General features: G+C 38.6%; 1 protein-coding gene across 1 annotated transcript; it reads right to left on the bottom strand.

The window, feature by feature from the left end:
- Positions 1-1210: 1210 nt before the first annotated feature.
- On the bottom strand, positions 1211-27156 carry NAIP (NLR family apoptosis inhibitory protein). Its single transcript, XM_064279692.1, is given in 20 exon segments — positions 1211-1586; positions 1588-1721; positions 5089-5253; positions 7300-7420; positions 15556-15587; positions 18212-18442; positions 18445-18807; positions 18810-18993; positions 18996-19181; positions 19184-19266; positions 19269-19827; positions 19830-19986; positions 19988-20060; positions 20063-20133; positions 20135-20360; positions 20895-20952; positions 21928-22009; positions 26555-26772; positions 26774-27093; positions 27096-27156. Coding segments are annotated over 20 exon segments (3555 nt in total). The 3' UTR covers positions 1211-1355.
- Between the last annotated feature and the right edge of the window lie 203 nt (positions 27157-27359).

The raw sequence follows: 27359 nt of genomic DNA, 5'->3' as shown, positions 1-27359 counted from the left end.
AGGGAGAAAGTGAAAGGTAAAAATGTCTTCCAGTAACCACTATTAAAATTTTCTTACATATCCTTCTAGAAAATCCTAATGCATCTACAAACATGAGAGTACTTATTTTAAGAAGTGGGATCATACCAGACATACAGTCTTTATGTTTCGTACTTAGGGAATAGGGGAGTAAAATTGGCTTTTTCTCTGGTAAGAATAAAAATGAGGATAAAATAGTCACTGCTTTGCAACTTACAGTAGCATCATGAATTTAGAATTGTCTTCTGGCCATCCAGGAAACTGCTGTTGAAATTCTGGACACAGACGTAGATTTAGGCACTCATTCAAACGGACTACCTGGAGTAATACGAAGTCACTAAAGTGTGTTTTCTATGAGTAGAGTGGATTCATAAGAAAATTATAAAGCCATTATAGCATATGGTGAACTCTCAAACATGGTTATGTAAAAAAGCATTAATAGTCAGTTTTCTGGAAAGCAGCTGATCTTCAGTAATGCTAAATTCTATTCTGTATTTTACATGTATACAGTGAAACTGACAGCTTGAACTTGATGGGACCACCTTGTGTTTCCTGATCTCGCAAATTTTCCACCTTTGACAGGGTGCAGTCTTAACCACTCTTCTGTCCTTTTAGTGGAAAATATTTTAGTTTTCCTTCTCTGACAGGTTTTCACCTTATACAGATTACGGCTTTCACAGGTTTTAGTGTGTAATAAATGTTGACTCAAAAGCTTCTGGAAAAAGGCGTTTTTCCCTAAGCCCTATTTCTTTTTCACATTGGCATCAGATAAAGGGAAAGTGTAAGTAAAGTCTAGTGTATGTGTATATTAAATATATGACTAGTCTTAAAAGGACTAAGAAATGTCTCTTAGTCCACAGAAGGTTCGTCTGGACCGCGTGTTCAAGTCAGCTGTTCATTCATCTGTATGTGAAACTAATTCGCTCCTTAAGTCAGTCATCTCATGTATAACTTGAGCACTTCTTCCACATTGTTCCTTTGAGATAGGTCAGTGCACCTCTCCCCGACCCCTCCTCGGCGACTTTGTTACTGTCTTTACCATAGTTAACCTGGAAACCTGATACTTGACCCTGAATAATGGAGGGTTAGCTACATAAACTTCATTGAAGGGCTAATCTTTACTCGGGGAGGATGATTCAGAAACTTTAGAGGTACTGGTAATGATCTATTAAGCTGAGTGATTGAGTATGCAGGGTTTTTTTTTTTTTTTTAATCACATGCCTTACACATTTCATTAATTTTGTCTGTATGTAATACTTATTGAAATGTTTTCAGACAAGTTTTTGGAACTGTTGACAGAAAAAACTTCTTGATTCAGCAGTTTTTAGCTGAATCTTCTATTTCTGAATGATTGGGGAGAATGGCAGTACCCATTTCCAGTGAATAGTTAAGTATTTAGATTGAGGGTGTCTTTTTTTCATGGCATTAAGCAATGTGATGTCTTCTGCATCCAGGAGCCAGCTGAACATGTTAAACTTGGTCAAGCGTGGCAGCCGTGACACACACTGACCCAAAGACTTGACTGTTGAGGCCTGAGCTTTGATACACTCTGTGAAATGCCTTGAGATAACTCAATTCTTGCAAGTCGGGCAGGTTACCAAGTTCTTGAAAGAAATTTCTATATCCTTCCTCTGTAATCTTGTTATTGATTGAAAGATTTAGGTTCTCAAGTTTCTGGAAACCTCCACTGATTGCTACCTTGGCTATGAAAACAAAATATTTATGAAATTAGAATCATAAGTACATCTGTATCAATAATGGCAGACTAGGTTATTTCAACCAATCTCCTGTCCAACCTCCGCCACCACCACCACTGAATATAGGAAATACCCAGTATAATATTTTAAAAATCTCCTTAAATATATCCTATATAGCTTGAGTCTTTCTGCTATATGCAGAAGGAAAGGAGAAAAAGAATGAAAAAGAATTGGACAGAAGCTGTATGCATATTGGTCAAGAACTTCCCAAGATGGATAAAAAGACATTAAGCCACAGATTCTAAAAACGCCATGCAGAATAAATACAAAGCGAACCCCACCCAGGCAGATTATACTAAAACTAGTTAAAAAAAAAAAAAAGCAAAGCAAAAATCTAAAGGCCACAGGGCGGGGTTCAGGGGGAGAAAAAGACATCTTCAAAGGACCAACAAAGGTTGACTGCCAACTAAACAAAATAAATGATGGAAATTAGAAACGTGAAAAAAAAACACGTAAAAGGACTGGTCAGTGGGGGGGGAGAGATGCTGATGAAGAGTGAGCTAATTAAATCAGGTGGACACTGGAGAGTGTGTTGGCATCTCTTGACTGGAGGGGGGATGGGAAGATAGAGAGGGAAGATGGCAAAATTGGCACGAAACGAGAGACTGAAAGGGCTGACACAATAGGGGGAGAGCAAGTGAGAGAAGGGAGTAAGATGTATGTAAACCTACATGTGACAGACTGGAATGGTAAATGTTCACTTGAAGCTTAATAAAAATTAATTCAAAAAAAAAAAAAGTGCCAAAATAGAATTCTGTATTCACTGAAAATATATTTCTATAATGAAGGCAAAAGAAAAGACATTTTCAGACAAAAAGTGAGAATTTCAGCAGACCCACACAAAAGGAAATGCTAAAGCAGTTTTTCAGGTGGAATGAATGATTCCTGATGAATGGAAATGCAGAAGAGACTAAGGAGCAACAGAAAACAGTAAATATGTGGTATATCTAAATAATTGTATGAAACAATGATAACGTCTTGTTGGATTTAAATTTATGCAGAATTAAATGACAGGAACAACAAAAAGGTCTAGATGGAGGTAAATGCAGTTAAAATGTTCTGAAGTCCTTATTCATGATGTGGTAAAAGTACTAATTTATATTAGTATCTAATAACTGAAAGATGCAAGTTGTAGTCTCGAGGATGCCACTAAAAAATAGTTTAAGAATGTATAACTAATAAGCTAACAGATGGGAAAAAATAGAATAATGAAGGCAAGAAAGGAGAGAAAAAGTATAAATGGGAAACATAGCAAATAAAAAAGATACAAATTTATATCATTAAATAAATATAAACAGATTAATACTGCAATTAGAACTAAAAGATTAACAGAATGGATTTTAAAAAACCTAACTATATGTTCTTTCCAAGAGACATACCTTAAATATAAGGACATAGACTGAAGTAAAAGGAAGGAAAAAGACATAAGATGCGAATAGCAAAAGAACACTGCTGTGGCTACGTTAGTATATGACAAAGTAACCCTTTAAGGCAAGAAGCATCACTAGAGATAAGGGGATCAATCTACCAGGAAGATCTAACAATTCTAAATTTGAATGTACTTAGCTTCAAAATATATAAAGCAAAATTATAACTAAAAGGAAGACAAATCAGCAATCATAATGAGAGATTTTAACATATTTTTCCCAATTACTGATAGAACAAGCAGACCCCCCCCAAAAAAATCAGTAAAGTTATGGAAGATTCAAACAATACCTTTAACACACTTGATTTGACTGCAGAAAACACATTTGAGTACAAATGGAACATTAAGATTGACCATATGTTGGGCCGTAATACAAATCTCAACAAATTTCAAAAATTATACAGTCTATGTTCTATGAGAACAGTGAAAGAAAGCTGAAAATCATTAGCAAAAAGATAATTAGACAATCCCCAAATATGTGGAAATTAAGCAGTGCATTTCTAAATAACTGATGTGTCAAAGCAATGACAGAAAATATTTTTAACTGAGAATGAAATGTAACATATAAAACATTTGAGAGGCAGCTAAAGCCAAAGTCAGTGATCTAACTATCCATCTCAAGAAGTTAGGAAAAAAGAACAAATTATATCCAAGGAAAGTAGAAGGAAATAATAGAGGTAAGAGCTGAAATGAATGAAAACATGGACAGTAGAGAAAACAAAGCCAAAAGTTGGTTTTTTGGGGGAAAAAAAAAAAAACTAATGTATAAACCAATCAAGGAAAAAGAGAAAAAGTATGAATATTATCAAGAATTAAAAAAGGGAGATATTACTACAGATCTTTAAAAAGATCATAAAACTATATTATGGGAAACTTTAGACAAGTGAAAAAAAACCACAGTTGTTAAGAGCTATGGCTGCTAACCAAAAGGTCGAAGCTACCAACCGCTCCTTGGAAACCCTGTGGGGGCAGTTATACTCTGTCCTATAGGGCCTCTATGAGTCAGAATCGACTCGACAGCAACGTGTATACCATATGACTCAGAAATTCCACCCCTAGAAATATCTCCATACAGGCACCAAAATTCATGTATAAGAATGTTCATATCAGCATTATTAATAGTAGCCAAATATTGGAAATAACCCAAAGGTCCATCAAAAGATAAGTAAATTGGAGTATATATCATCATAGAGTGAAATGATATATAGCAATGAAAATCAATGGACTATAGCTACATAAATCAATATGAATGAATATCACAAATATAATGTTGAGCAAAAAAAAAAAAAAAAGCCAGACACAAAAGAGTACATACTGTGTAGGATTCCATTACATAAAGTTTTAAAGCAGGCAGAAGCGATCTATGATGCTAAGAAGCAATATAATGGCCACCTTGGGAAAGCAGTGTCAGAGAGGGGACACACGGGGAAGCTTCTGAGCTGTTGGTAATGTTCTGTCTTCTAATCTGGGTGATTGTTACAAATGTATGTTCACCTGAAAACTAGTTGTGTTGTACCCTTATGATTTGTGCACTTTACGTATATTAATCTTGAACTTTAAAAAAAAAAATTTCTGTAATGAGTGTTTGGAGGATATGTGGCCCACTAACTGAAACATTAGGTGGATGTCAAGAACACAGGCTTGAGGTCTTGTATAACCTCAAACGGGAAGCCATATTGCACTTCCAAATCTTACCAGAATGAACCTAAATCTACAGATGGGCACTAGAGGGAACAATACGACAGAGAAAACGAACTGAGTTGAAAAATGTTTTAAAGGGAATATGTTTTTTAGTAGACATTTTGTAGACCTCAGCATCTGTAGTAGAAAGCTTGGATAACACCACCGACAAGCAAGCTGAAATGCTTTAATTTAAGGATAACTCACCAGTTTCCATCACGCTGTCATCATTCAAAGTCTGGAAAAATGAGAGAACTCAGAGACATCGAAGCTGCTGTCATTGCTGGATGATCAGCTTACCCGCTTGATAAATCCCATCCCCAGTAGGAAGGATCAGTTCTTCGAAGTTACTGAGAGAACCTAAAGTGTAGGCTATCAGAAGAGACAAAAAAATCTACTCTCTTTGTGCTATTTTGTTCCCACAACAATGGTAACCTATAGCCTCAAAGTCATGCGCAGCCCAGGAGACCCTAGGCCCCATGTAGCATGCAGGCCGTTCCTCTTCCTCTCCAAAGGCATTGCTGCCTCCAGACAACCATTCCTCCAACTTCCCCTGACCAACCTCTCCTGCACTGAAGTCCAGACCGCCTACTGTAGCTCCATTTCCTCTTTAAGATTGAAGCTGCTACAGGCCCCCAGGACATTCCCCTCACTCCTCAATGCCTTCAGCAGCCTTCCTTTCCAACCTTTTTCCAACCTGCTTCATGCTGCTGTGCTCAGTGATTTCAACATCTGCCTCACAGCCCTCAGCCTCACAAGCCACCACTCTCATAACCTTTGACCCCTTCTTAGCACAGCACACTGTTGATTACTAGAAAGTCCTTTATTTCTGAAGTCTCACACTTCTATAATTACAAATATCTGTTTCCTTAATGAGAAAGAGTGCTATTTCCATAATGTACCATGCAGACTACAGCCTCAAATCCACAGAGGCTTTAACTTGTAAATAAATTATAGGTCAAGTAGCTGTACTCATGTAAATCAAAGCGCCATTCTTAACTAGTTTGGGAGAATCACATTCAGCTGAAATTTGGATCAGTAATTTCTCCATAGTGTGGAAATTTTGGAATTCTTCAGGAATGATTGAAAAAACATTTAGCTTGTCATTGAGTTTCACAGACAGTTCTTTCAGGCACAGGAACTTGTCCAAATTAGGAAAGATTTGGTCTGGAAAGCAGCAGTTTCCCATCATTAATCTAAAGCATTCTAGATAAATAATTTTTAAGCTGTCACTTTAATTCATAAAGCTGTTTTCATATTTTAAAAGGAAAACCTTCCATTTACCATAAAATATATTCAGAACTTCATATATGAAGACACTTTTTTGCAGCATTTATTGATACCTATTTAAAAAAAAAAATTTTTTTTCTTTTTTATTATATATATATATTTTTTTTATATGGAAGGAAACCCTGGTGGCATAGTGGTTAAGTGCTACGGCTGCTGACCAAAAGGTCAGCAGTTGGAATCCCCCAGGCACTCCTTGGAAACTCTATGGGGCAGTTCTACTCTGTCCTATAGGGTCACTATGAGTCAGAATCGACTCGACGGCACTGGGTTTGGTTTTTTGGTTTTTTTATTATATGGAAAGTTTGTGCTACTCTCTTAACTCACAAAAATAAATAAGACACTGGCTTTGCCTTGCAAGCTGCTCACAGTCTAGCCAGGAAGATAGACTTGCAGATAGATAATTATGGAATGTACCAAGTGCTGTGATAAAAATACACATAGAGATTTCTCTTTTTTTTTTTTTTTTTCTCTCAGTTGTATGGAGGAATAATGGTGGTGTGGTGGTTAAGAGCTCGACTGCTAACCTAAATGTTGGCTGTTCGAATCCACTGGCTGCTCCTTGGAAACCCTATGGGGCAGCTTTGCTCTGTCCTACAGGGTCACTATGAGTTGGAATCGACTCTACGGCAATAGGTTAGCATTCATAAATGTACAGTTCAATGAGTTTTGACAAATGTGTACGCCCATGAAACCAACATTCAAGTCAAGAGAATGAATTTCCCATCATCCGAAAGTTCCCACCTGTCTCTTTCTAGTCAATCTTGCCCTGCCCATTCAATCACTTTGATTTCTAGCACCAGGCTTAGTTTTGCTTGTCATGGACTTATAAATGGAATCACACAGGATGTATTTTTTAAGTCTAGGTTCTTTTGCTTAGCTTCATTTTTTTCATGGTATCTTTTGCAAAGTGGAAATTTGAATTTTGATGAAATCCAATTTATCCATTTTTCTTTTATGATTAGTGACTTTTGTGTCCCATCCAAGAAATCTTGGCCTATCCACAAATCATGAAGATATTCTTCTGTGTTTTCTTCTAGAAGCTTTATAGTTTCAGCATTTATATTTAGTCTATGATCCATCTCAAAATAATTTTTGCATATGGTATGTGGTACATGAATATTTACTTACAGTTATTATCATTATTATTGTTTAGATAGTTCTGTCTTAGGCCAGTAGGACCCTCTTCAACTTGGCTGATGAGTGAGTCCTTTTGATACAACCCTAGTAATCTTTTATACTTCCTTGCTTTCTGTTAAAACAAAATGTTCTAAGCTCATGCTAATCATTTCCTGCCCTAGACTTTAAATCAACCATCTCTCCACAAAGCCTTAATATCTCTTAATGGAGAATGGCTATTTGAAGACAGCACTAGGATGCTTATTGATACTTTTAGGTATTGATTTTAGGCATATTTTCAGTGAACAGAGATAAGAAATACATATATTTATATTTAAAGATAAATATCTCATGATTTATACCGATATTTCCAATTCAAATTCAGAATTAGAGGGTGTTACTTAACTATCTTTGTATGTCCCTTTTCCCACATCAAGTGTCCTAGTTTTCAAGGTCATTGGAGATGATAGAATTAGCATATCCCTTTATTACTCATTTCCTCCATCCACGTTACACCCCAAATGGTGTCAGAATAATGATATGAACAGTACAATGAAAAATATGATACTTGACAACACCAAATGTTGGCGAGGATATAGAGTAACGGGAACTCTCATTCATTGCTGGTGGGAATGCAAAATGGTATAGCCACTCTAGAAGACAGTCTGGCAATTTCTTACAAAGCTAAGCATAGGATTATCATACAATCCAACAATCATGTTCCTAGGTATTTACCCAAATGAGTTGAAAACACATGTCCACATATAAACTTGCACACCAATGTTTATAGCAGCTTCACTCACAATTACCAAAAATTAGAAGTAACCAAAACATCCTTCTATAGGTGAATGGATAAACAAATGGTGGTATATCCATACAAAGGAGTATTATTCAGTGATAAAAAGAAATGAGCTATCAAACCAAGAAAAGACATGGAGGAACCTTAAATGCATATTGCTAAGTGAAAGAAGTCAGTCTGAAAAGCTCCATGATGTATGAGTCCAACTACATGATATTCTGGAAAATGCACAACTATAGAGTAAAAAGATCAGTGTTTGTCATCTGGTCAGGGGAAAAGGGGAGGGATGAACAGGTGAAGTACAGGACATTCAAAGGGCAGTGAAACTAGTCTTCATCACACTGTAATTGTAGATGCATGACATTATGCATTTGTCAAATCTCAGAGGACTGTATAACACAAAATGAACCCTAATTTAAACTGTGATTTTAATTAATAATAATGTATCAATATTGGTTCATCAATCATAACAAATGTACCACACTAATACAAGATATTAATGATAAGATACAACTATACATGGACCTAGCCAGATGGAATACACAGGAATCAAATCAACTACATTTGTGGAAAGAGATGATGGAGAAGCTCAATATTATCAGTCAGAACAGGCCCAGGGTCAACTGTGGAACAGACCATCAACTGCTCATATGCAAGTTCAAATTGAAGCTAAAGAAAATTAAAGCAAGTCCACAAGCATCAACATATGACCTTGAATATAGCCTGCCTGAATTTAGAGATAATCACAAGAACAACTTTGACATACTGAACACAAATGGCCTAAGATCAAAAGAATTGTGGGATAACATCAAGGCCATCATACATGAAGAAAGCAAAAAGTCATTACAAAGACAGGAAAGAAAATACCAAAATGGATGTCAGAAGAGACTCTGAAAGAATGTAGAGTAGCTAAAGTGAACAGAAGAAATGATAACGTAAAAGAGCTGAACGGAAGGTTTTAAAGAGCAGCTCAAGAAGGGACAAAGTATTATAATGAAATGTGCAAAGACCCGGAGTTAGAAAACCAGAAGGGAAGAACATGCTCAACATTTTTCAAGGTGAAAGAACTGAAGAAAAAATTCAAGCCTCAAGTTGCAATATTGAAGAATTCTATGGGCAAAATATTGAATGACGCAGGAAGCATCAAAAGAAGATGGAAGGAATACACATAATCATTGTACCAAAAAGAATTGGTCAACATTCAACCATTTCAAGAGGTAGCATATGGTCAAGAATCGATAGTACTTAAGGAAGAAGTCCAAGCTGCACTGAAAAGCATTGGTGAAAAACAAGGTTTCAGGAATTGACAGAATACCAATTGAGATGCTTCAACAAATGGATGTAATGCTGGAAGCTCTCACTTGACTATGCCAAGAAATTTCAAAGACAGTTAATAGTCCAACAGACCCATATTTTTTTTTTAATAATTTTATTGTGCTTTAAATGAAAGTTTACAAATCAAGTCAGTCTCTCACATAAAAACTTATGTACACCTTGTTACATACTCCCAATTACTTTTTAATGAGACAGTCTGCTCTCTCCCTCCACTCTCTCTTTTCGTGTCCATTTCGTCAGCTTCTAACCCCCTTTACCCTCTCATCTCCCCTCCAGGCAGGAGATGCCAACATAGTCTCAAGTGTCCACCTGATCCAAGAAGCTCACTCCTCACCAGCATCACTCTCCAACCCATTGTCCAGTCCAACCCATGTCTGAAGAGTTGGCTTCGGGAATGGTTCCTGTCCTGGGCCAACAGAAGGTCTGGGGTCCATCACCACCGGGGTCCTTCTAGTCTCAGTCAGGCCATTAGGTCTGGTATTTTTACGAGAATTTGGGGTCTGCAACTGACCCATATTTGTGCCCATTCCAAAGAAAGGTGATTCGACAGAATGCAGGAATTATAGAACAATATCATTAATATCACATGCAAGCAAAATTTTGCTGAAGATAATTTAAAAAAGGGATGCAGGCATATATCAACAAGGAACTATCAAAAATTCAAGCTGTATTCAGAAGAGGATGTGAAACAAAGGATATCATTGCCGATGTCAGATGGATATTGGCCCAAATCAGAGAACACCAGAAACATGTTTACCTGTGTTTTATTGACTGAACAAAGGAACTCAACTGTGTGGATCATAACAAATTATCAATAACATTTTGGGAATTCTGGAACACTTAATTGTGCTCATACAGAACCTGTACATAGACCAAGAGGCAGTTGTTTGAACAGAACAAGGGGATACTGCCTGGTTTAAAATCAGAAAATGTGTGCATCAGGACTGTATCCTTTCACCATACTTATTCAATTTGCATACTGAACAAATAATCTGAGAAGCTAGACTATATGAAGAAGAACAGGGCATCAGGATTGGAGAAAGACTCATTAACAACCCATGATATGCAGATGACACAACCTTGCTTGCTGAAAGCGAAGAGGACTTGAAGCACTAACTGAAGAAGATCAAAGACTACAGCTTTCAGTATGGATTACACCTCAACACAAAGAAAACAGAAATCCCCACAACTGGACCAATAAGCAACATCAAGATAAACAGAGAAAAGATTGAAGTTCTCAAGAATTTCATTTTACTCATATCAACAATCAATGCCAATGGAAGCAGCAGTCAAGAAATCAAATGACGACATACTGCACTGGGCGAATTTGCTGCAAAAGACCTCTTTAAAGTGTAAAAATCAAAAATGCCACTTTGATGACTAAGGTGCGCCTGACCCAAGCCATGGTATTTTCAGTAGCCTCATATGCATGCAAAAGCTGGACTATCAAAGAGGAAGACTGAAGAAGAATCGATGCATTTGAATTATGATGTTGGCGAAGAATACTGAATGTACCATAGACTACTAGAAGAAAGAACAAATCTCTGTTGGAAGTACAGCCAGAATGCTCCCTGGAAGTGAAGATGGTAAGACTTAGTCTTGCTTACTTTGGGCATATTATCAGGAGAGTTCAACCTTTGGAGAAGGACATCACACTTGGTAAAGTACAGGGTCAGGAAAAAGAGGAAGACTCTCAAAGAGATGGATTGATACAGTGGCTGCAACAGTGGACTCAAACATACCTACTATTGTGAGGATGGTGCAGGTCCGGGCAGCGTTTTCTCTTGTTGTACATAGGTGTTATGGATTGAATTGTGTCCGCCTAAAAAATGTGTGTCAACTTGGCTAGTCCATGATTCCCAGTATTGTGTGATTGTCCACCATTTTGTCATCTGATGTGATTTTCCTATGTGTTGTAAATCCTACCTCTATGATGTTAATGAAGTGGGATTAGTGGCAGTCATATTAATGAGGCAGGACTCAATCTACAAGATTAGGCTGTGTTTTAAATTAATCTCTTTTGAGATATAAAAGAGAGAAGTGAGCAGAGAAACGGGGACGTCATACCACTAAGAAACAAGAGCCAGGAGAATAGTACGTCCTTGGACCCTGGGTCCCTGTACTGAGAAGCTCCTCAACCAGGGAAGATTTTCCTCCAGAGCCAACAGAGATAAAGCCTGCCTCTGGAGCTGGCACCCTGAATTCGGACTTCTAGCCTCCTAGACTGTGAGAGAATAGTTTTCTTTGTTAAAACCATCCACTTGTGGTATTTCTGTTACAGCAGCACTAGATTACTAAGATAATAGGGTTGCTATGAGTTAGAACAAATTTGATGGCACCTAACAGCAACAACAATAGGAGAAACTGTGCAGAGGAGAGAAGGGTATACAGGAGCTCTCTGTACTTTCTGCACAATTTTTCTGTAAGCCCAAAACTGTTCTAAAAAAAAAAGTCTATTAAAAATATACATGATATTGAAAAAGTTACTTTTTAAATTTTTGAAATCCTTAAGATTTATTCTATGAAGAATCTACAGTATAACTATCATATTTTAAAGTCATTTGGAATAGTTTCTTCCTATGTGGTTATACCACCACCTGGCTATGCATTCTGATTCATTTGTTTCATTTTATTTATTTATTTTTTTGCATTATAAATTTAATTTTGTTAAATAATTATTAAAAATTTTCATGGCTCCAAAGTAAAATTTACCAAACAAGGTATATCCAAAGAAGTCTAGCTAAAATTCTTGTTTCTTCCGTCATGATCTCCCCCTCCTTATAGGAAATCATTTTAAACATCGGTACAATTTGCCATGTTTGATAGCAGTGTATCACATATTTTCATCCTCCTGTTTACCTGTAAAGCTTTAGTGTAACTTGTGGGAGTTGGGGGTATGACTTAGATTGACTAGGTTGTAGCCATAGGGTACAGGGTAGTTTTACCTCTAAGGGCCGAAGCTGTCCCTGATGCCAGAAGTTCCCCTTCTGTTAATACAGTAAGCTGTGTGCTTGTATGTGTACACACATGTTGTACCTCTAAATCCCAAGCAATCATGAGGCTGCTAGGATAAGGCCTCTACTATCCAATTTGATTGGGTCACACACACACAGACACTTTACAAAGTGTTGGCAATTGGAAGCTATTATTACTTATAGAAAGTAAACAACAAGAACAAATCACTTACGGAAAGCAAAAAGTAACAGGAACAGATTTGAGGTGAACTGGTCCCCCCCACTCCCATGAGTACCCCACTTAGCATCATAGGAGAAGAATCTTCTTATGTCTAAAAGGGGACCTGCTCACCCTTCCCAAGTTACCTTTGTCCATTTCTGTGTCACTGATCAGGTACGCTGTGGATCAGGGGTCAGCAGGTTTCTCTCTTGCTCAGCTGGTGTGTTGTCTGCTGTAGTCAGGTGCAGCAGACTGTGTTTGTTCCCTCTCTCTCTCTCTGGCTTTTCTTGGCTGGCTCTGGCTCCCTGTGCTTACTGGTCCAGCTTGCAACCAGCAGCTTCAGGACAACCCTGGGCCAGTGCCAGGCTTGGACTGGCATTACAACTCTTGAGGCAAAACTGTTATACGGGCAACTGCTGTACGGTGTATATGCCCAAGACTCTGTGGGAATACCTTTTGGCACCCTCAAGACAGGCCTCCTCTAGGCCCCCTCTGGACAGGCCTCTTGGCCTCAGGGTTACAGCTCTCAGCACAGCCGGTGCATCTGTCCCCAAAGGCAGGCCGGCTCGGCCCCCACTCTGCTGCATTCTCTGCTTGGTCATGCACCTGCACGCGCCCAGACTGTGGCTGCTTTTCCGTTACAGGCCTCTAACTCTCTTGGCAACTCTTGCCCAGAGGTGCTCAGCTCTGCTCTGTGAGCCAGCTTGCCCACTGGAGCTATCTGCTGGTTCACTGGTTCATGCTGTTGGCACCGCTGTCTCCGTTTCTCTGCTGCTCAGCTATGCTGTGCTTGCTGCCATTTCTCTTTAATGTTATCAGCTCAGTGTTACCAGCTCAGTACAACCCTTTCACTCAGATCTAGGAGGTTCTCAGTGCAGCGACACCAAGTTGGACAGGCTCCAGGCTCTTGTTGATCAAGAAGTCCCCCCCCAAAGCTCTGGGGGATTGGCTGGTTATATTGGAAAACTCCTTGTTAATTTCAAGGTGTGGCTTTCATAAACTGACCAGTCCCTTAGGCAAACTGTAAACCAACCAATTCTCTTGGGTGGGTTGCATACCACTTAGGCAGATAACAAACCAACCAACCCTTGCAAGACTGCTTAGGTGGATAGCAAACTGACCAATTCTCTGGCAGATTTCATCCTGACTGATCATTCTGGGAGAATTACAAACCCAGAGCCAGAAAAGCCACATAAGAGAAACCCACTGCACCACATACAGTAAATCACCAGTGACCTGGGCTCAAATAATTTAGAATTTATCATTATTTTAAGAAAACCAGGTCTAAGACTGGAATATGTTTTGGAAATAGCAGGATAAAAACTGTTTCTATTTCATATACACTTTTTGAAAGAATTAAGTGACATAATGTATATAAATCTCACCATAGTGTTTGTCAATAGTAATGGCTGAATTGATACTATTATTAGAAGTAGTACCAATACTTACAATACTATAGTATTGATAATCTCAAAATAATTGCAGACTTAATCCCCCACCCCCACACACACCTATTCAATTATGCTTTGGTAACAGAGATTTTACTAATCTTCCAAAAGTCTAGGTACCAACTATATAGAAATTATTTTCATGCAGAAATTTAAAAAATTAAAGAGATATTGAAGGAATGCGTATCACATGCCAGCCACCATGCTAGGTCCTGAACAATTAGGCAGACTTAATGGGCAGATCCCCCACGTGTCTGTCAGTTTGTCCTACTGTAGGGGCTTGCATGCTGCTGTGATAGTGGAAGCTTTGCCACCAGTATTCAAATAGCAGCAGGGTCACCCATGGTGGAAAGGTTTCAGCTGAGCTTCGAGACTAAAACAGACTAGGAAGAAGTACCTGGCAGTCTATTTCTGAAAAGATTTAGCCAGTGAAACCTTATGGATAGCAGTGGAACATTGTTTGATATAGTGCCGGAAGATGAGCCCCTCAGGTTGGAAGGCACTCAAGAGACGACTGGGACTGGTGAGGAGTGAGCTTCTTGGATCAAGTAAACACATGAGACTATGTGGGCAGCTCCTGTCTGGAGGGGAGATGAGAGGGCAGAAGGGGTCAGAAGCTGGCCGAATGGACGTGAAAATAGAGAGCGGAGAGAAGGTGTGTGCAGTCTCATTAGGGGGAGAGCAACTAGGAGTATATAGTAAGGTATATATAAATTTTTGTATGAGAGACTGACTTGGTTTGTAAACTTTCACTTAAAGCACAATAAAAATATTAAAAAGAGAGAGAGAGACAACTGGGGAAGAGCTGCCTTCTGAAAGTGGAGTGGACCTTAATGACTTGGATGGAGTCAATCTTTCGGGACCTTCCTTTGCTGATGTAGCATGACTCAAAATGGGAAAGAAACACCTATAAACAGCCGTTAATAATCAGAACATGGAATGTACGGAGTATGACTCTAGGAAAATTGGAAGTCATCAAAAATGAAATGGAATGCATAAACATTGATATCCTAGGCATTAATGAGCTGAAATGGACTGGTATTGGCCATTTTGAATCAGACAATCATATGGCCTACTATGCGGAGAATGACAGCTTGAAGAGGAATGGCGTTGCATTCATTATCAAAAAGAATATTTCAAAATCTATCCTGAAGTACAGTACTGTCAGTGATAGGATGATATCCATGCACCTACAAGGCAGACCAGTTAATATGACTATTATTCAAATTTACACACCAACCACTAAGGCCAAAGATGAAGATATTGAAGATTTTTACCAACTTCTGCAGTCTGAAATTGATCGAACATGCAATCAGGATGCGTTGATATTACTGGAGATTGGAATGTGAAAGCTGGAATCAAAGAAAAAGGATCAGAAGTTGGAAAATATGGCCTTGGTGATAGAACAATGCCAGAGATCGCATGATAGAATTTTGCAAGAGAAACGACTTCTTCATTGCACATACCTTTTTTCACCAACATAAACGGCAACTACATACATGGACCTCACCAGATGGAATACACGGAAATCAAATCAACTATATCTGTGGAAAGAGACAATGGAAAATTTCAATATCATCAGTCAGAACAGGGCCAGAGGCCAACTGTGGGAAAAAAGAAAACAAAACTGTGGAACAGACCATCAATTGCTCATATGCAAGTTCAAGTTGAAACTGAAGAAAATTAGAACAAGTCTACGAGAGCCAAAGTAGGATCTTGAGTGTACCCCACCTGAATTTGGAGACCATCTCAAGAATAGATTTGACACATTGAACACTAAAGACCAAAGACCAGACAAATTGTGGAATGACATCAGGGACATCATGCATGAAGAAAGGAAGAGGTCATTAAAAAGACAGGAAAGAAAGAAAAGACAAAAATGGAGGTCAGAAGAGACTCTGAAACTTGCTGTTGAACATTGAGTAGATAAAGCGAAAGGAAGAAATGATGAAGTAAAAGAGTTGAACAGAAGATTTCAAAAGGCAGCTCAAGAAGACAAAGTAAAATATTATAATGACATGTGCAAAGACCTGGAGATGCAAAACCAAAAGGGAAGAACACGCTCTGCATTTCTCAAGCTGAAAGAGCTGAAGAAAAAATTCAAGCTTCAAATTGCAATACTGAAGGAGTCTATGGGGAAAATATTAAACAACACAGGAAGCATCAAAAGAAGATGGAAGGAATACACGGAGTCACTATACCAAAATGAATTGGTCAACGTTCAACCATTTCAGGAGGTACCATATGAGCAGGAACCAATGGTACTACTGAAGGAAGAAGTCCAAGCTGCATTGAAGGCGTTGGTGAAAAACAAAAACCAAACCCACTGCCGTCAAGTCTATTCCAGCTCATAGCGACCCTATAGGACAGAGCAGAACTGCCACATAGAGTTTCCAAGGAGCGCCTGGTGGATTCAAACTGCCGACCTCTTGGTTAGCAGCCATGGCACTTAACTACTATGCCACCAGGGTGAAAAACAAGGCTCCAGGAATTGAATTGAGCCCACTGAATGTGGAAATTATCGAACAATATCATTTATACCACATGCAAGTAAAATTTTGCTGAAGATCATTCAAAAGTGTCTGCAGCAGTATATCACCAGGAAACTGCCAGAAATTCAAGCCAGATTCAGAAGAGAACATGGAACCACAGATGAAATTGCTGATGCCAGATGGATCCTGGCTGAAAGCAGAGAATACCAGAAAGATGTTTACCTGTGTTTTATTGACTATACTAAGGCATTTAGCTATGTGGATCATAACAAATTATGGATAACATTGTGAAGAATGGGAATTCGGGAACACTTAACTGTGCTCATGAGGAACTTGTACATAGATCAAGAGGCAGTTTGAACAGAACAAGGGGATACTGCATGGTTTAAAGTCAGGAAAGGTGTGTGTCAGGCTAGTATCATTTCACCATGCCTATTCAATCTGTATGCTGAATCACCATGCCTATTCAATCTGTAATCTCAGAAGCTGGACTTTATGAAGGAGAATGGGGCATCAGGATTGGAGGAAGACTTATTCACAGCCTGCGTTATGCAGATGACACAACCTTGCTTGCTGAAAGTAAAGAGGACTTGAAACATTGATGAAGATCAAAGGCCACAGCCTTCTGTATGGATTACACCTCAACATAAAGAAAACAAAAATCCTCACAACTGGACCAATAAGTAACACCATGATAAATGGGGAAAAGATTGAAGTTGTCAAGGATTTCATTTTACTTGGATCCACAATCAACATCCATGGAAGCAGCAGTCAAGAAATCAAAAGACACATTGCATTGGGGAAATCTGCTGCAAAAGACCTCTTTAAAAGTTTTGAAAAGCAAAGATGTCACCTGAAGACTACGGTGCTCCTGATCCAAGCCATGGTGTTTTCAATCACCTCCTATGCATGTGAAAGCTGGATGATAAATAAAGAAGACCAAAGAAGAATTGACACCTTTGAATTGTGGTGTTGGAGAACAATATTGAATATACTATGGACTGCAAAAAGAACGGATAAAAAGAAGTACAACCAGAATGCTCCTTAGAAGCAAGGATGGTGAGACTATGTCTCACATGCTTTGGACATGTTGTCAGGAGGGATCAGTCCCTGGAGAAGGACATCACACTTGGTTAAGCAGAGGGTCAGCAAAAAAGAGGAAGATGCTGAATGAGATTGACTGACACAGTGGTTGCAACAATTGGCTGAAACATAATGATTGTGAGGATGGCGCAGGACCGGGCAATGTTTCATTCTATTGTACATATGGTCACTATCAGTTGGAACTGATTTGATGGCACCTAACAACAACAACAATGGGCAGCTACATCATTAACTAACTGAAGGATAATTTTCAAGCATCATTTCACATGTAGATCATTCTTTTAATAATAATAAGTAATTTATGTCTGTTTATTGTGGGTTTTCATTAGATACTATTTTATTAATTTTGCCCGAGTTACTTAAAAACCATTCTATTACTTAGGCCTTTTACTAATAAATGCTACTGACAAAAAAAAAAAAAAAAAATCAGTGACATTTTATTTTAAATTTATTCTACCAGCAAGCATTTATGGTCTCATACCTTCAGAAGCTTTTATCCGCCTAAAACTAAATAAGAGTAAGAAAGTAAAATTAGACACCAGAACACTCATCCAAAATATATCGAGATATACCTTCTAACTTGGTTATCCTTGAGGCTTCCAGAGACTCCAGGGGCGTCAGGGTGAGAAGCAGCTTCTGTTCTGCTGCACTGAGCTCAAACTGGCTGATGGAACACTTGGTGAGAGAGGCCTTATATAGCTCAAGAGCCAGGCAGATGCTTTCAATAAAGGCCCTGCTGTGTTTGAAAATGGATTTCAGTGTGCTGTGAAGCTGCGAAGCTGAGAAGACTGTCCTCAGAACCTGAGCATCCTCGGGTCAATAGCATCACTATTAGTCACATGTCCCTCCAGAACAGGAATCTTGTACTACTTTGAAGAAAGGTTCCAGTAGCCAGTGCTGATGTCTGGTGATGCACTGAGTCGGATATTCTGAAAACTCATCATGTTCTCCTCTTTTTCAGCTAAATTCTGCTCCCATTCTTTCATAGGTTCAAAGGCAGAAGCATAGTCCTCATCTATAGCTGGCACCTGTGATTTGTCCAAACATGTTTCCAGGACTGAAAGATCTGCTCTGGGTGGTCTTTTGTTTGCTTTTATGAAGACCTGGATGCTCCTCAACAATAACAGGCTTTCTGGGTGGTCAAAAAAGTACTGTAAGTCAAGCACATCAAAACCAGTGTTTTCCCTTGAAGAAATCGCAAAATAAATAGAGAACATGCAGAAGCAGCGTTGCTTTGATAAGCAATATTTAGGGCAAATGCCAGTAAATATTCTGAAACCAATGAAAGGTAACCTCGAGGATGTAGTTGCCACAACCTCCTAATTAACTCCATCTTCAGTTTTTTTTTTTTTTCAGTGACATTTCTGGATAGTGCTTCAGATAGTCATCATTTTCAGATACAGTCTCAAATGACTGTTTATCATCAACCAGATAAAGCAAATGAGATACAATTTTTGGCCCTCCCTTTGTTGAAGGATGGCTGGAGACATAGTTCAGAAAATTGTTATAGAGACCTATAGCCATCATCATCATCATCATAAAATAGATGAGTTAATTTGTTTCAAATAATAAAGTCCCAAATCTTGATCTTCCTGCCTCTCCAAATCCAGGAGTTCAATCAGCCTCCTCCTGTAAGAAATTCTTGGAAAACAGGATTTAAAAACTGATAGACTGGTCTCAGTCTCTGGGCTGTGAATTTTCTCATCAAGCATATGGTTAGATCTTCATCTTCATCAGCCCCTGCTCCTGTGTGGTCATCATCACTAAACTCAAAGCAAGATGAAAAAAACCCTTTCAAGGCCAGCTCACCACAGGAGGACACAATCGCTTTGAGAAGTTCAGCTTCAGTTTTGTGCTTTAAGAAAAGGCATTCCATATAGGAACTGAAAACCCCCACATCATCAAAGTACTGGTCAAAAGGATACCGACACCAGTTAGCACAGACCGCTGCCACAAAGAGGGGAGTTTTCTGAATTCTCTGCAAGTTTTCGTTCTTTCTAACGTGAATCACAAACTTTTGCAGACGGGTCATATTGTGTGAAAACAGCTTCCATAATATATAGATGGCATCATAGAAGGGAAACTCTTTGATCTCTAGAATCTTATCTAGGTATCAGCAGATGTCCTGGGCCCTGTTCGTACGGACAGCAATCAGTAAGTAGGTCTCTGATGAATGGTTTTTTTTTTTTTTAGTTTTTCTGTGACTCAGGGAATTGAACACATTCCTCTGTAGTCATCCAAAAGGAATAACACCTGATTCTGTAGCTGCTGGACGATGCTCCTCAGGCACAGTTCAGTAACAGATCCTTCTGTCTCTAGGAGTTGGTCACAGACAATGTTGGCCAATCTGGACCAGTCTGGCAGAGGTAAGAGAGAGAGAGAAGATCAGGTGGAACCTGTTTAACAGGGGACAGCATCCAATGCCCGGAGAAGAGCTATTTTCTTCAGAAGGGTTGTCTTTCCTCTACCAGCTTCGCCTTCATCACACATGACAGTTCAGTTTGGCAAATACCTCAGGCAACACGAGGGGCTCCTGCACGTGGTTGCTGATGTGCTGTGAAGAAATGGACAGATCACAACTCAGCAACTGGTCAGTAGCTAGATGGGAAGAGACCCTAAACAAAGACATGTGGTGGAAACTGGCGCTGGTGTAAACTGCTCTTAGTCGCTCACTCAGACCGTTTGCCTCCAGAAACCACTGGGTTTCCCCCTGTGCTGTCCCTGTGGAGATAAAACAAAGTGGCACAGCTGAGACTGAAAGTCACATCTCTCCCAATCCAAATACCATGCTCTTTTCACTACATGATTCTGTCTCTACTACTGATGTATTAGGATCTTTCACAGGCTTCTATGACTCCCAGATTGGGATGAGTCCACTGTTCTAGCCACAAAGTCAGAGTATGGGGAGCATGTACCCAAAGTACCCCACTTTCCATGAACACATGAACACATGAGCACATGGAATCCTATAATTTCCCATTTAAAAATTTCAGCAAAGAAATTTGCTGAATGGTCCCTTTAAATACCAGTTGGTTTTTATTCAAGACACACTGGCTACTATCAATTTGGTCCTTCATTCGCTCTGGCGATGTGACAAGAACCCTGACTTTCTCTCACGTACAACACTGCATTTCAACACTGCTCTTCCGCTGGCAGCTCTTCCAACAAGTACAAATACTCTCTCTTTTCAAATCCTCTACATACAAATATATTTGAACATATATAAAATTCCACGTGCTACTTTACAGTTCTTACCTGGCGCTATAGAACTAATTGCTACTGAATCTTCAAGATTGCTTTCACGTGTGGTTTCCTGTGAAAAATAAAAGGCTTTATTAAATAAAAAATTGAATAAGAGGCTAGGGCATCATGTTATATTTGGAGGCTAAACATCTTCTAAATGCAGCCCACCCTCAAATACTTATGCTTGTCAAAAGGAGGGGTATTGCAAATACAAAACAAGAAATAGTCTGCAAATGTGCAAGAATATGTGTTCCTGGCAGTGGATACTATACAGGTAATTGGAATCGTAGCATCTAAGGCAAAAAGGATCCTCCAAAGATCATTAGACACAGCCTCTGCCCTTAGTTATTAACTACGTTTTCAATATTATACACCTGGGATATAGAAAGGCTATGTTTTTTCTTTAAAAATTAATTTTTATATATTCCCATTTTTTCCCCTTCAATTCTATTTTCCAATTCACAGTTATAAAAGATGCATCCAGTGAAAAACAAGTTGCTTTGTCTTCTTTTTGTGGGATGGCAAACATTCCTAATACACAGCCTCAAAATAAGGTGGTGTGTGTGTGTGTGTGCTAAATTGATAGTGGCTTATATCTCACAGAATTATGTAGAATTTCTCAACTTAAAGGGTCAAACTATTATCTGGGTTTAAATTTGGTTGGTCATTTACTTTTGTCAAAAAAATAAAAATCTTCTCAGTCCTGAGAAAGGCTAAGTAGTAACTCAGGCCTTCCTGCCCTCCAAGAGAAGATCCCAGATGGAATCCAGGTAACTGGGATGTTAACTCTAAATGTAAAGAAGTCTGCACCCCAAAGTAGAAGGGATTCCCTACACATTTCCTGAAGTTAGGTATCTAGGTGTCTCTCTTGTTTACCATGGTATCCCTGATGGCACCTAGCACACGGTACATGTTTATGGCAGGTGCTTAATAGATATTTGTAGAATTTACATATTTATTTATGATGAGCAATTCTTGTTCAAAATCAGTTTTCAATCACGTGATCACTTGCTGCTAAAATAAACAAAATGGTGTTGTTCTTTACCATTATTTCAGAAAGTTCACCATGGCTCTGAAGGTATGGAACCACTTCTGCAGAGGACTTCATATTCTGGAGAAATTGACAGCTATGCAGAAAAGAAAAGAGTTATAAAAATAGTTCTATGCAATTAAGCATTTGCACTAGGTGTTTAAACACATTGTTAGAATTTTAATGGCAAGAATTAAGTATAAAACTAACATTTCCAGTAATTCTCTCTGTCAGTGTCATTATCACATAAGACGTTTAAACTGTGGCTCTCAGCAATAGCAATGTCAATAGTTATAATGCAATGGTGGGGATATCCAGGGAATTTGGTGGAATGAGGGTATATTTAGCACTCACCCATGAAACCAAATAAAATGAACCTAAAGAATGAAAAACAAAGATGAAAACTCCATTTATGGATCCTGGAACAAAAAAAGGACGTTAGTGGAAAAAACTGCTTTCATTAGATGGAGTGGCAGGATTGTCGGAGAATCATTCCTTTAACGTTTATTTCCATTAATGTTAGAATTCTGTTTAAGTAATGCAAAAAAAAAAAAAAAGATTTGTGACTATTTACCTAGACCCTAGAAAAAACAGGCCTTCTCAGGGTCACTGTTTTCAGAGACCCATGTCATTCTAAAATATAAGAATATCTTTAAGAAAAAAAAAAAAAAGCTACAGTACCATTGTCTCTCCTAGAAGAAGATTAACAGTAATTCCTTACTGTCACCAAATATCAGTGTTCAAATGTCCACAATTCTCATTCTTTCTGTTTCTCTCCCCCTTTCCCCACCCCCCGCCCCCCTGGTTAATTTGAATCAGGATCCAAACAAGGTCCATGCATTACATTTAGTTGATATGTCTCTTAATGTTTTTAATTTGTAGAACTTTCTCCCCCTTTTCTTTCCTGTGTCTCCCTCCCTCTCTCTGTCCCACCCTCTGTGTGTCTGTGTGTGTGTGTTTCTCTCTCCCCGATACATGGGATATGTGCAGATTTAGGGCGATCTCTGGAAGGATTTGTATACTTGACGACTGGGGAGTCTGGCTGGAACGGCAATCCTGGAGAAATGCGTGGATCATCTAATGAAGTCCATTTGTCCATGTGGTCACATCTCCATTAGTAGCAGAGCAGGAACTAGCACTCAGGCCTCTTGACTCCCTGTCCACTCCTTAGTATACCACCACTAGAAAGAAAACTTAAATTTGAATTAGAAGTTTTTTTTTTTTTTTTTTAAGTTAATTTAAAAGCTGCTTCTCTTTTGTGGAAAAGGAATGCAATTTTTAAAAAGATATTCAATATGTTCTTTAAAAAATTCAAAATTCATAGATTAATTTCCATGTTTTAAGTGTGGTGATGTGCTTTGTTCATTAGATAAAACATGTTATTATTATTTTTATATAGCTCTCTTTACTGCCAGTAACTTTCATTGGACCATAGGAACTAGATTCAGTCATCACAGATTGTTTGTGGCATTCCTTATCATTCTCTTTGCCTTGACTTAGAATTTCAAACATAGAAAGAATTTTACACATAGAAACAGAAAAAACAACAACAAAATTCAAAGAACAAGCAAAAAACTTCAGCTTCTATGCTACTGTATATCCAGTCTTTGATTGTATTACGTTTTGTTTCAAGAGAGAAGATAATCTGAAGATTTCATTTTAAGTTACCACATGTTGTCACTAATAGAAATGAACAATTATATGAGAACAGCAGTAATTCTCATAAATAAATTTTGGGGTAAATTTTTGACAGTTTTATTTAACTTTAATAAAATTCACCAATTTTAAGTGTATAATTCAATAAGTTTTAACAAATATTCATTGTATGGCCACAAACACAACTATGATATAGGACATTTCTATTATAGTATTGGGGTAAATTTTAATTATGTTTATAATTACAGGTGTGAATTTCTTCAAAGTAAGAAATCCTCAGAGGAAACTGAGTCATTTGCTTCATACTAAAATATGCAGGAGCCCCAGTGACGCAATGGTTAAGAGCTCTGATGCTGACCAAAAAATTGGCAGTTTGAACCTACTAGCTGCTCCACGGGAGAAAAGACCTGCCGATCTGCTCCCCTAAAGATAAAAGCCGAGAAAACCCTATGTGGCAGTTCTACTCTGACTTATAGGGTCGCTATGAGTCAGAATCAACTTGATGGCACACAACAACATACTAAAATATTCACAAATGAAATTATTCTTTGAGATTTGTTTTAAAATAATAATCTGATTATTATTTTTATTTCAAAGGGAAAAAAAGGTGGATGAAGTATGAGTTCCATATGGATAAATATTTGTTAGGATATTCTCTATGTATATATTTGCAATTTGCCATAATAAAAGGTTAAAAATTGTTAAAAGAACAATGTACTCAGTAAAAACAAAGAAAGTCATATAGAAAATACTAGTAAATATACTATTGAAAAGAATTAAAGTTAATCACTTCATTTTCTTAGTAGGGAACTAAAGACCACTGCAATAATAAAAAGTCTGACTGAGTTTTTGAAGTAAAACATTTTTGTTTGGGATATATTCAACAGTGCATGAAACCATCTGAAATAATGTTTTAAACATTGTTTTTACATTTTCAAACTTCTTTCATACACTATACTACCCCATGCTAATTATTTCCATTTATTAAGGCAGATCCTGAAGCTGTCACTTGACAAAACATACTTAATGTATTTGGGAGTCATAAAAAAATGTTTTAAAAGCTGTTTAAAATTATGTAATTCAAACTTTTCACAATTGTACTGAGACCATTCCTGCTTGAATAAATTCTGGGGTGGTCCAGTTTTGGATAGAGAAAGATCAAAACTGTAGGAAACCCTGGTGGCATAGTGGTCAAGACGAAACTAACCAGTCTCACCTTCCTGGTGAGCTACGGTTGCTAACCGAAAGGTCAGCAGTTCAAATCCACCAGCTGCTCCTTGGAAACTCTATGGGGGCAGTTCTACTCTGTACTATAGGGTCACCATGAGTTGGAATCTGCTCGACAGCAAGGGTTTTTTTTTCTTTGGGGGGGGCAAATTTGTTGGATTAGAATTAGTGCTCAATCACCTGCCTAACATAAAGTAGGAACTCAGTAAATGATCGTTGCTGTTATTACAGTCCTCATCCACATCTGTCATAACATCTGTGGCGTGGCTAGGACAGTTCAAAGTGCAACTTCGTGAAACGCAACTTGCTTTGCACATTAGAGTTGGCCCTCAGATTGAAAAAAAAAAAACTAAACTAAACCCTCCAATACCAAATAGCAGTTAAGAGAATCAAAGATCATGTAGGAGCAGAGGAAGGAGGATGAGTGAGAAGGAGACTGGGGTCAGATTGGTCTCATGACTTATTTTTAGGGCCTTAACAAAGCAGCCAGTATTTCCTAAGGCCCAAATTTCAGGAAAAATAACTTTCTGGTAATATGCATTTTGCTGTTGGGTGCTGTTGAGTCAATTTTGACTCATAGCGATCCCACTTGACAGAGTAGAACTGTCCCATAGGGTTTTTTAGGCTGTAATATTTATGGGTGCAGATCACCAAGTCTTTCCCCCACGGAGCTGCTGAATGGGTTTGTATCACCAACCTTTCAGTAAGTAGCTGAGTGCTTAATCTTTGTACCACCAGGGCTCCTTGATAATATGCATATATTCTTGATAAATTAACACATTGAACTAAACCCAAAGCAAAACTAAAGCAAAATTTCTAAAGTTAAATTTTAATAAAATAGATCTTATACCTAATATGACTGCAGCATAATGAATCACTTAATGTGGCCCTCCTAGCATGGCCTTTGTGACACATACGTGGTGATTAAGTGGGACTATGAAAATAAGGTATATGGAACCTGTGATGGTTGGGATCGTGTGTCAACTTGGCTAGGCCATGATTACCAATATTGTATGGTTGTCCTCCATTTTATGTGTTGTAGATCCTGACCCCTACATGCTGATGAGGCAGGATTGGTATAGGGTGTGTCTTAGGAGGGTGTGACCCAAGTCCCACCCTTACTCAAGTTGTGCCTTTCCCTGGGATGTAGCCTGCATCTAAGATATACGTGTGTGTCCTGACAGGGCTCTCTCTCTGCATCTGGATCCCATGTCCAGTTTATGATCAGTTGACCTCCAGTTCTTGGGACTCAAGCCAGAGGCTTGCTGTCTGACCTGCTGATTCTGGAGTTCACCCGCCTCTACAGCCCCTTGGGCCTGAGGCCTATCATGTGACCTGATGTGCCAGCTTCCGTAGCCTTATGAGCCAGCAGGCTGTGTTTGGATTCGTCAGCTCCTGCAGCCACATGGGTCAGGAGAAACCTACGTCTGACCCACGAATTTGGAATTTGGGACTTGTCAGCCTCCACAACCATGTGAGTCATTTTCTTTATACGATTTGTGAGTTCTTTGAGATGTTGGAGTGAGTTAGGGGACCCAAACATGGGAGGAAGGGTACTGAGGGGAGGGGGAGTAGTTCACGTTAGAGATGATGGAGTGGTACAGGAGTTTGGAAAAGTTGAACATTTAGGACATCTTTAACCTCCGCCTCATAGGAACCAGCTTGGTGCTGGTCCTTTTAGAAGAAATTATTCGTTTCGTGAAGAAAGTTTCACAAAATATTGCAAAAGTAACTGAAATATGGAACCTGATCTTAAAACTCCAGAGGAATACTTTTAGAAAATGATTTCAGGTTACCCGTAAAGACAAAGCCAGCTTCTGAAAGCTCACTTGGGGATATTCCTTGAGTGTAAAACAGCCAGTTCTTGAAGGATTCAAGTCTGACCTCTTCTTCTTGGTACCTTACTTTGTCCCCTCTCAAGTTTTTCTCCAGATACTTTACCGTTATATCATACTTTGCAATGTTACCAACATCTTTTGCCCAAAAGGAATTCACAGTCTGGATATAACTTCTTGAGGTCTTCTACGGGGAGTCTCTTGAGGCTGATACTGTAGAGGATTAAGCTACAGCAGTAGCACCGAATCCCAGATATTACTCCCTTTAAATAAAACCCAGCAGCTGCCATCTTCTGAGGGGTCCAAGAGCTATATGACTCAGAAGTCACAAAAGACTTTAACCTCTTTGCTTCACTGCGCATTCTTGAGTTAAAGCCTTTCTGCATTTTTGCTTGGTCTTTCCGCTCCTCCTCTTCTATTTTCTTTGCGAGTTGAACTGCATCTATGCCCAGAAGGGCAGACGGTCTGGCAGCAAAGCATAATCAAACTAGGAAATCTCATTTAGAGGCTTCTCCTGGGTGGCCATTTTCTGGAAAGGGAAGGAAAAGTAGGTTGACTGAGTATAGTAACATGTTTATTATAAAGAGCACTTCCCATCATTTCTGAAGAAGGCAGGAATTGAAGGAGTGGCTGGATTTTCAAGTCAAAAGAAAAGTGGGAAATTATAAAGCAACAGTATTCATCCACTTAGTCAATCAACAAATATTTACTAAACACCTACTGTGTGTC

The sequence above is a fragment of the Loxodonta africana genome, chromosome 2 (genome assembly GCF_030014295.1).
Source record: "Loxodonta africana isolate mLoxAfr1 chromosome 2, mLoxAfr1.hap2, whole genome shotgun sequence".
NCBI lineage: Eukaryota > Metazoa > Chordata > Mammalia > Proboscidea > Elephantidae > Loxodonta > Loxodonta africana.
This window is presented reverse-complemented; position numbering and strand designations above follow the sequence as displayed.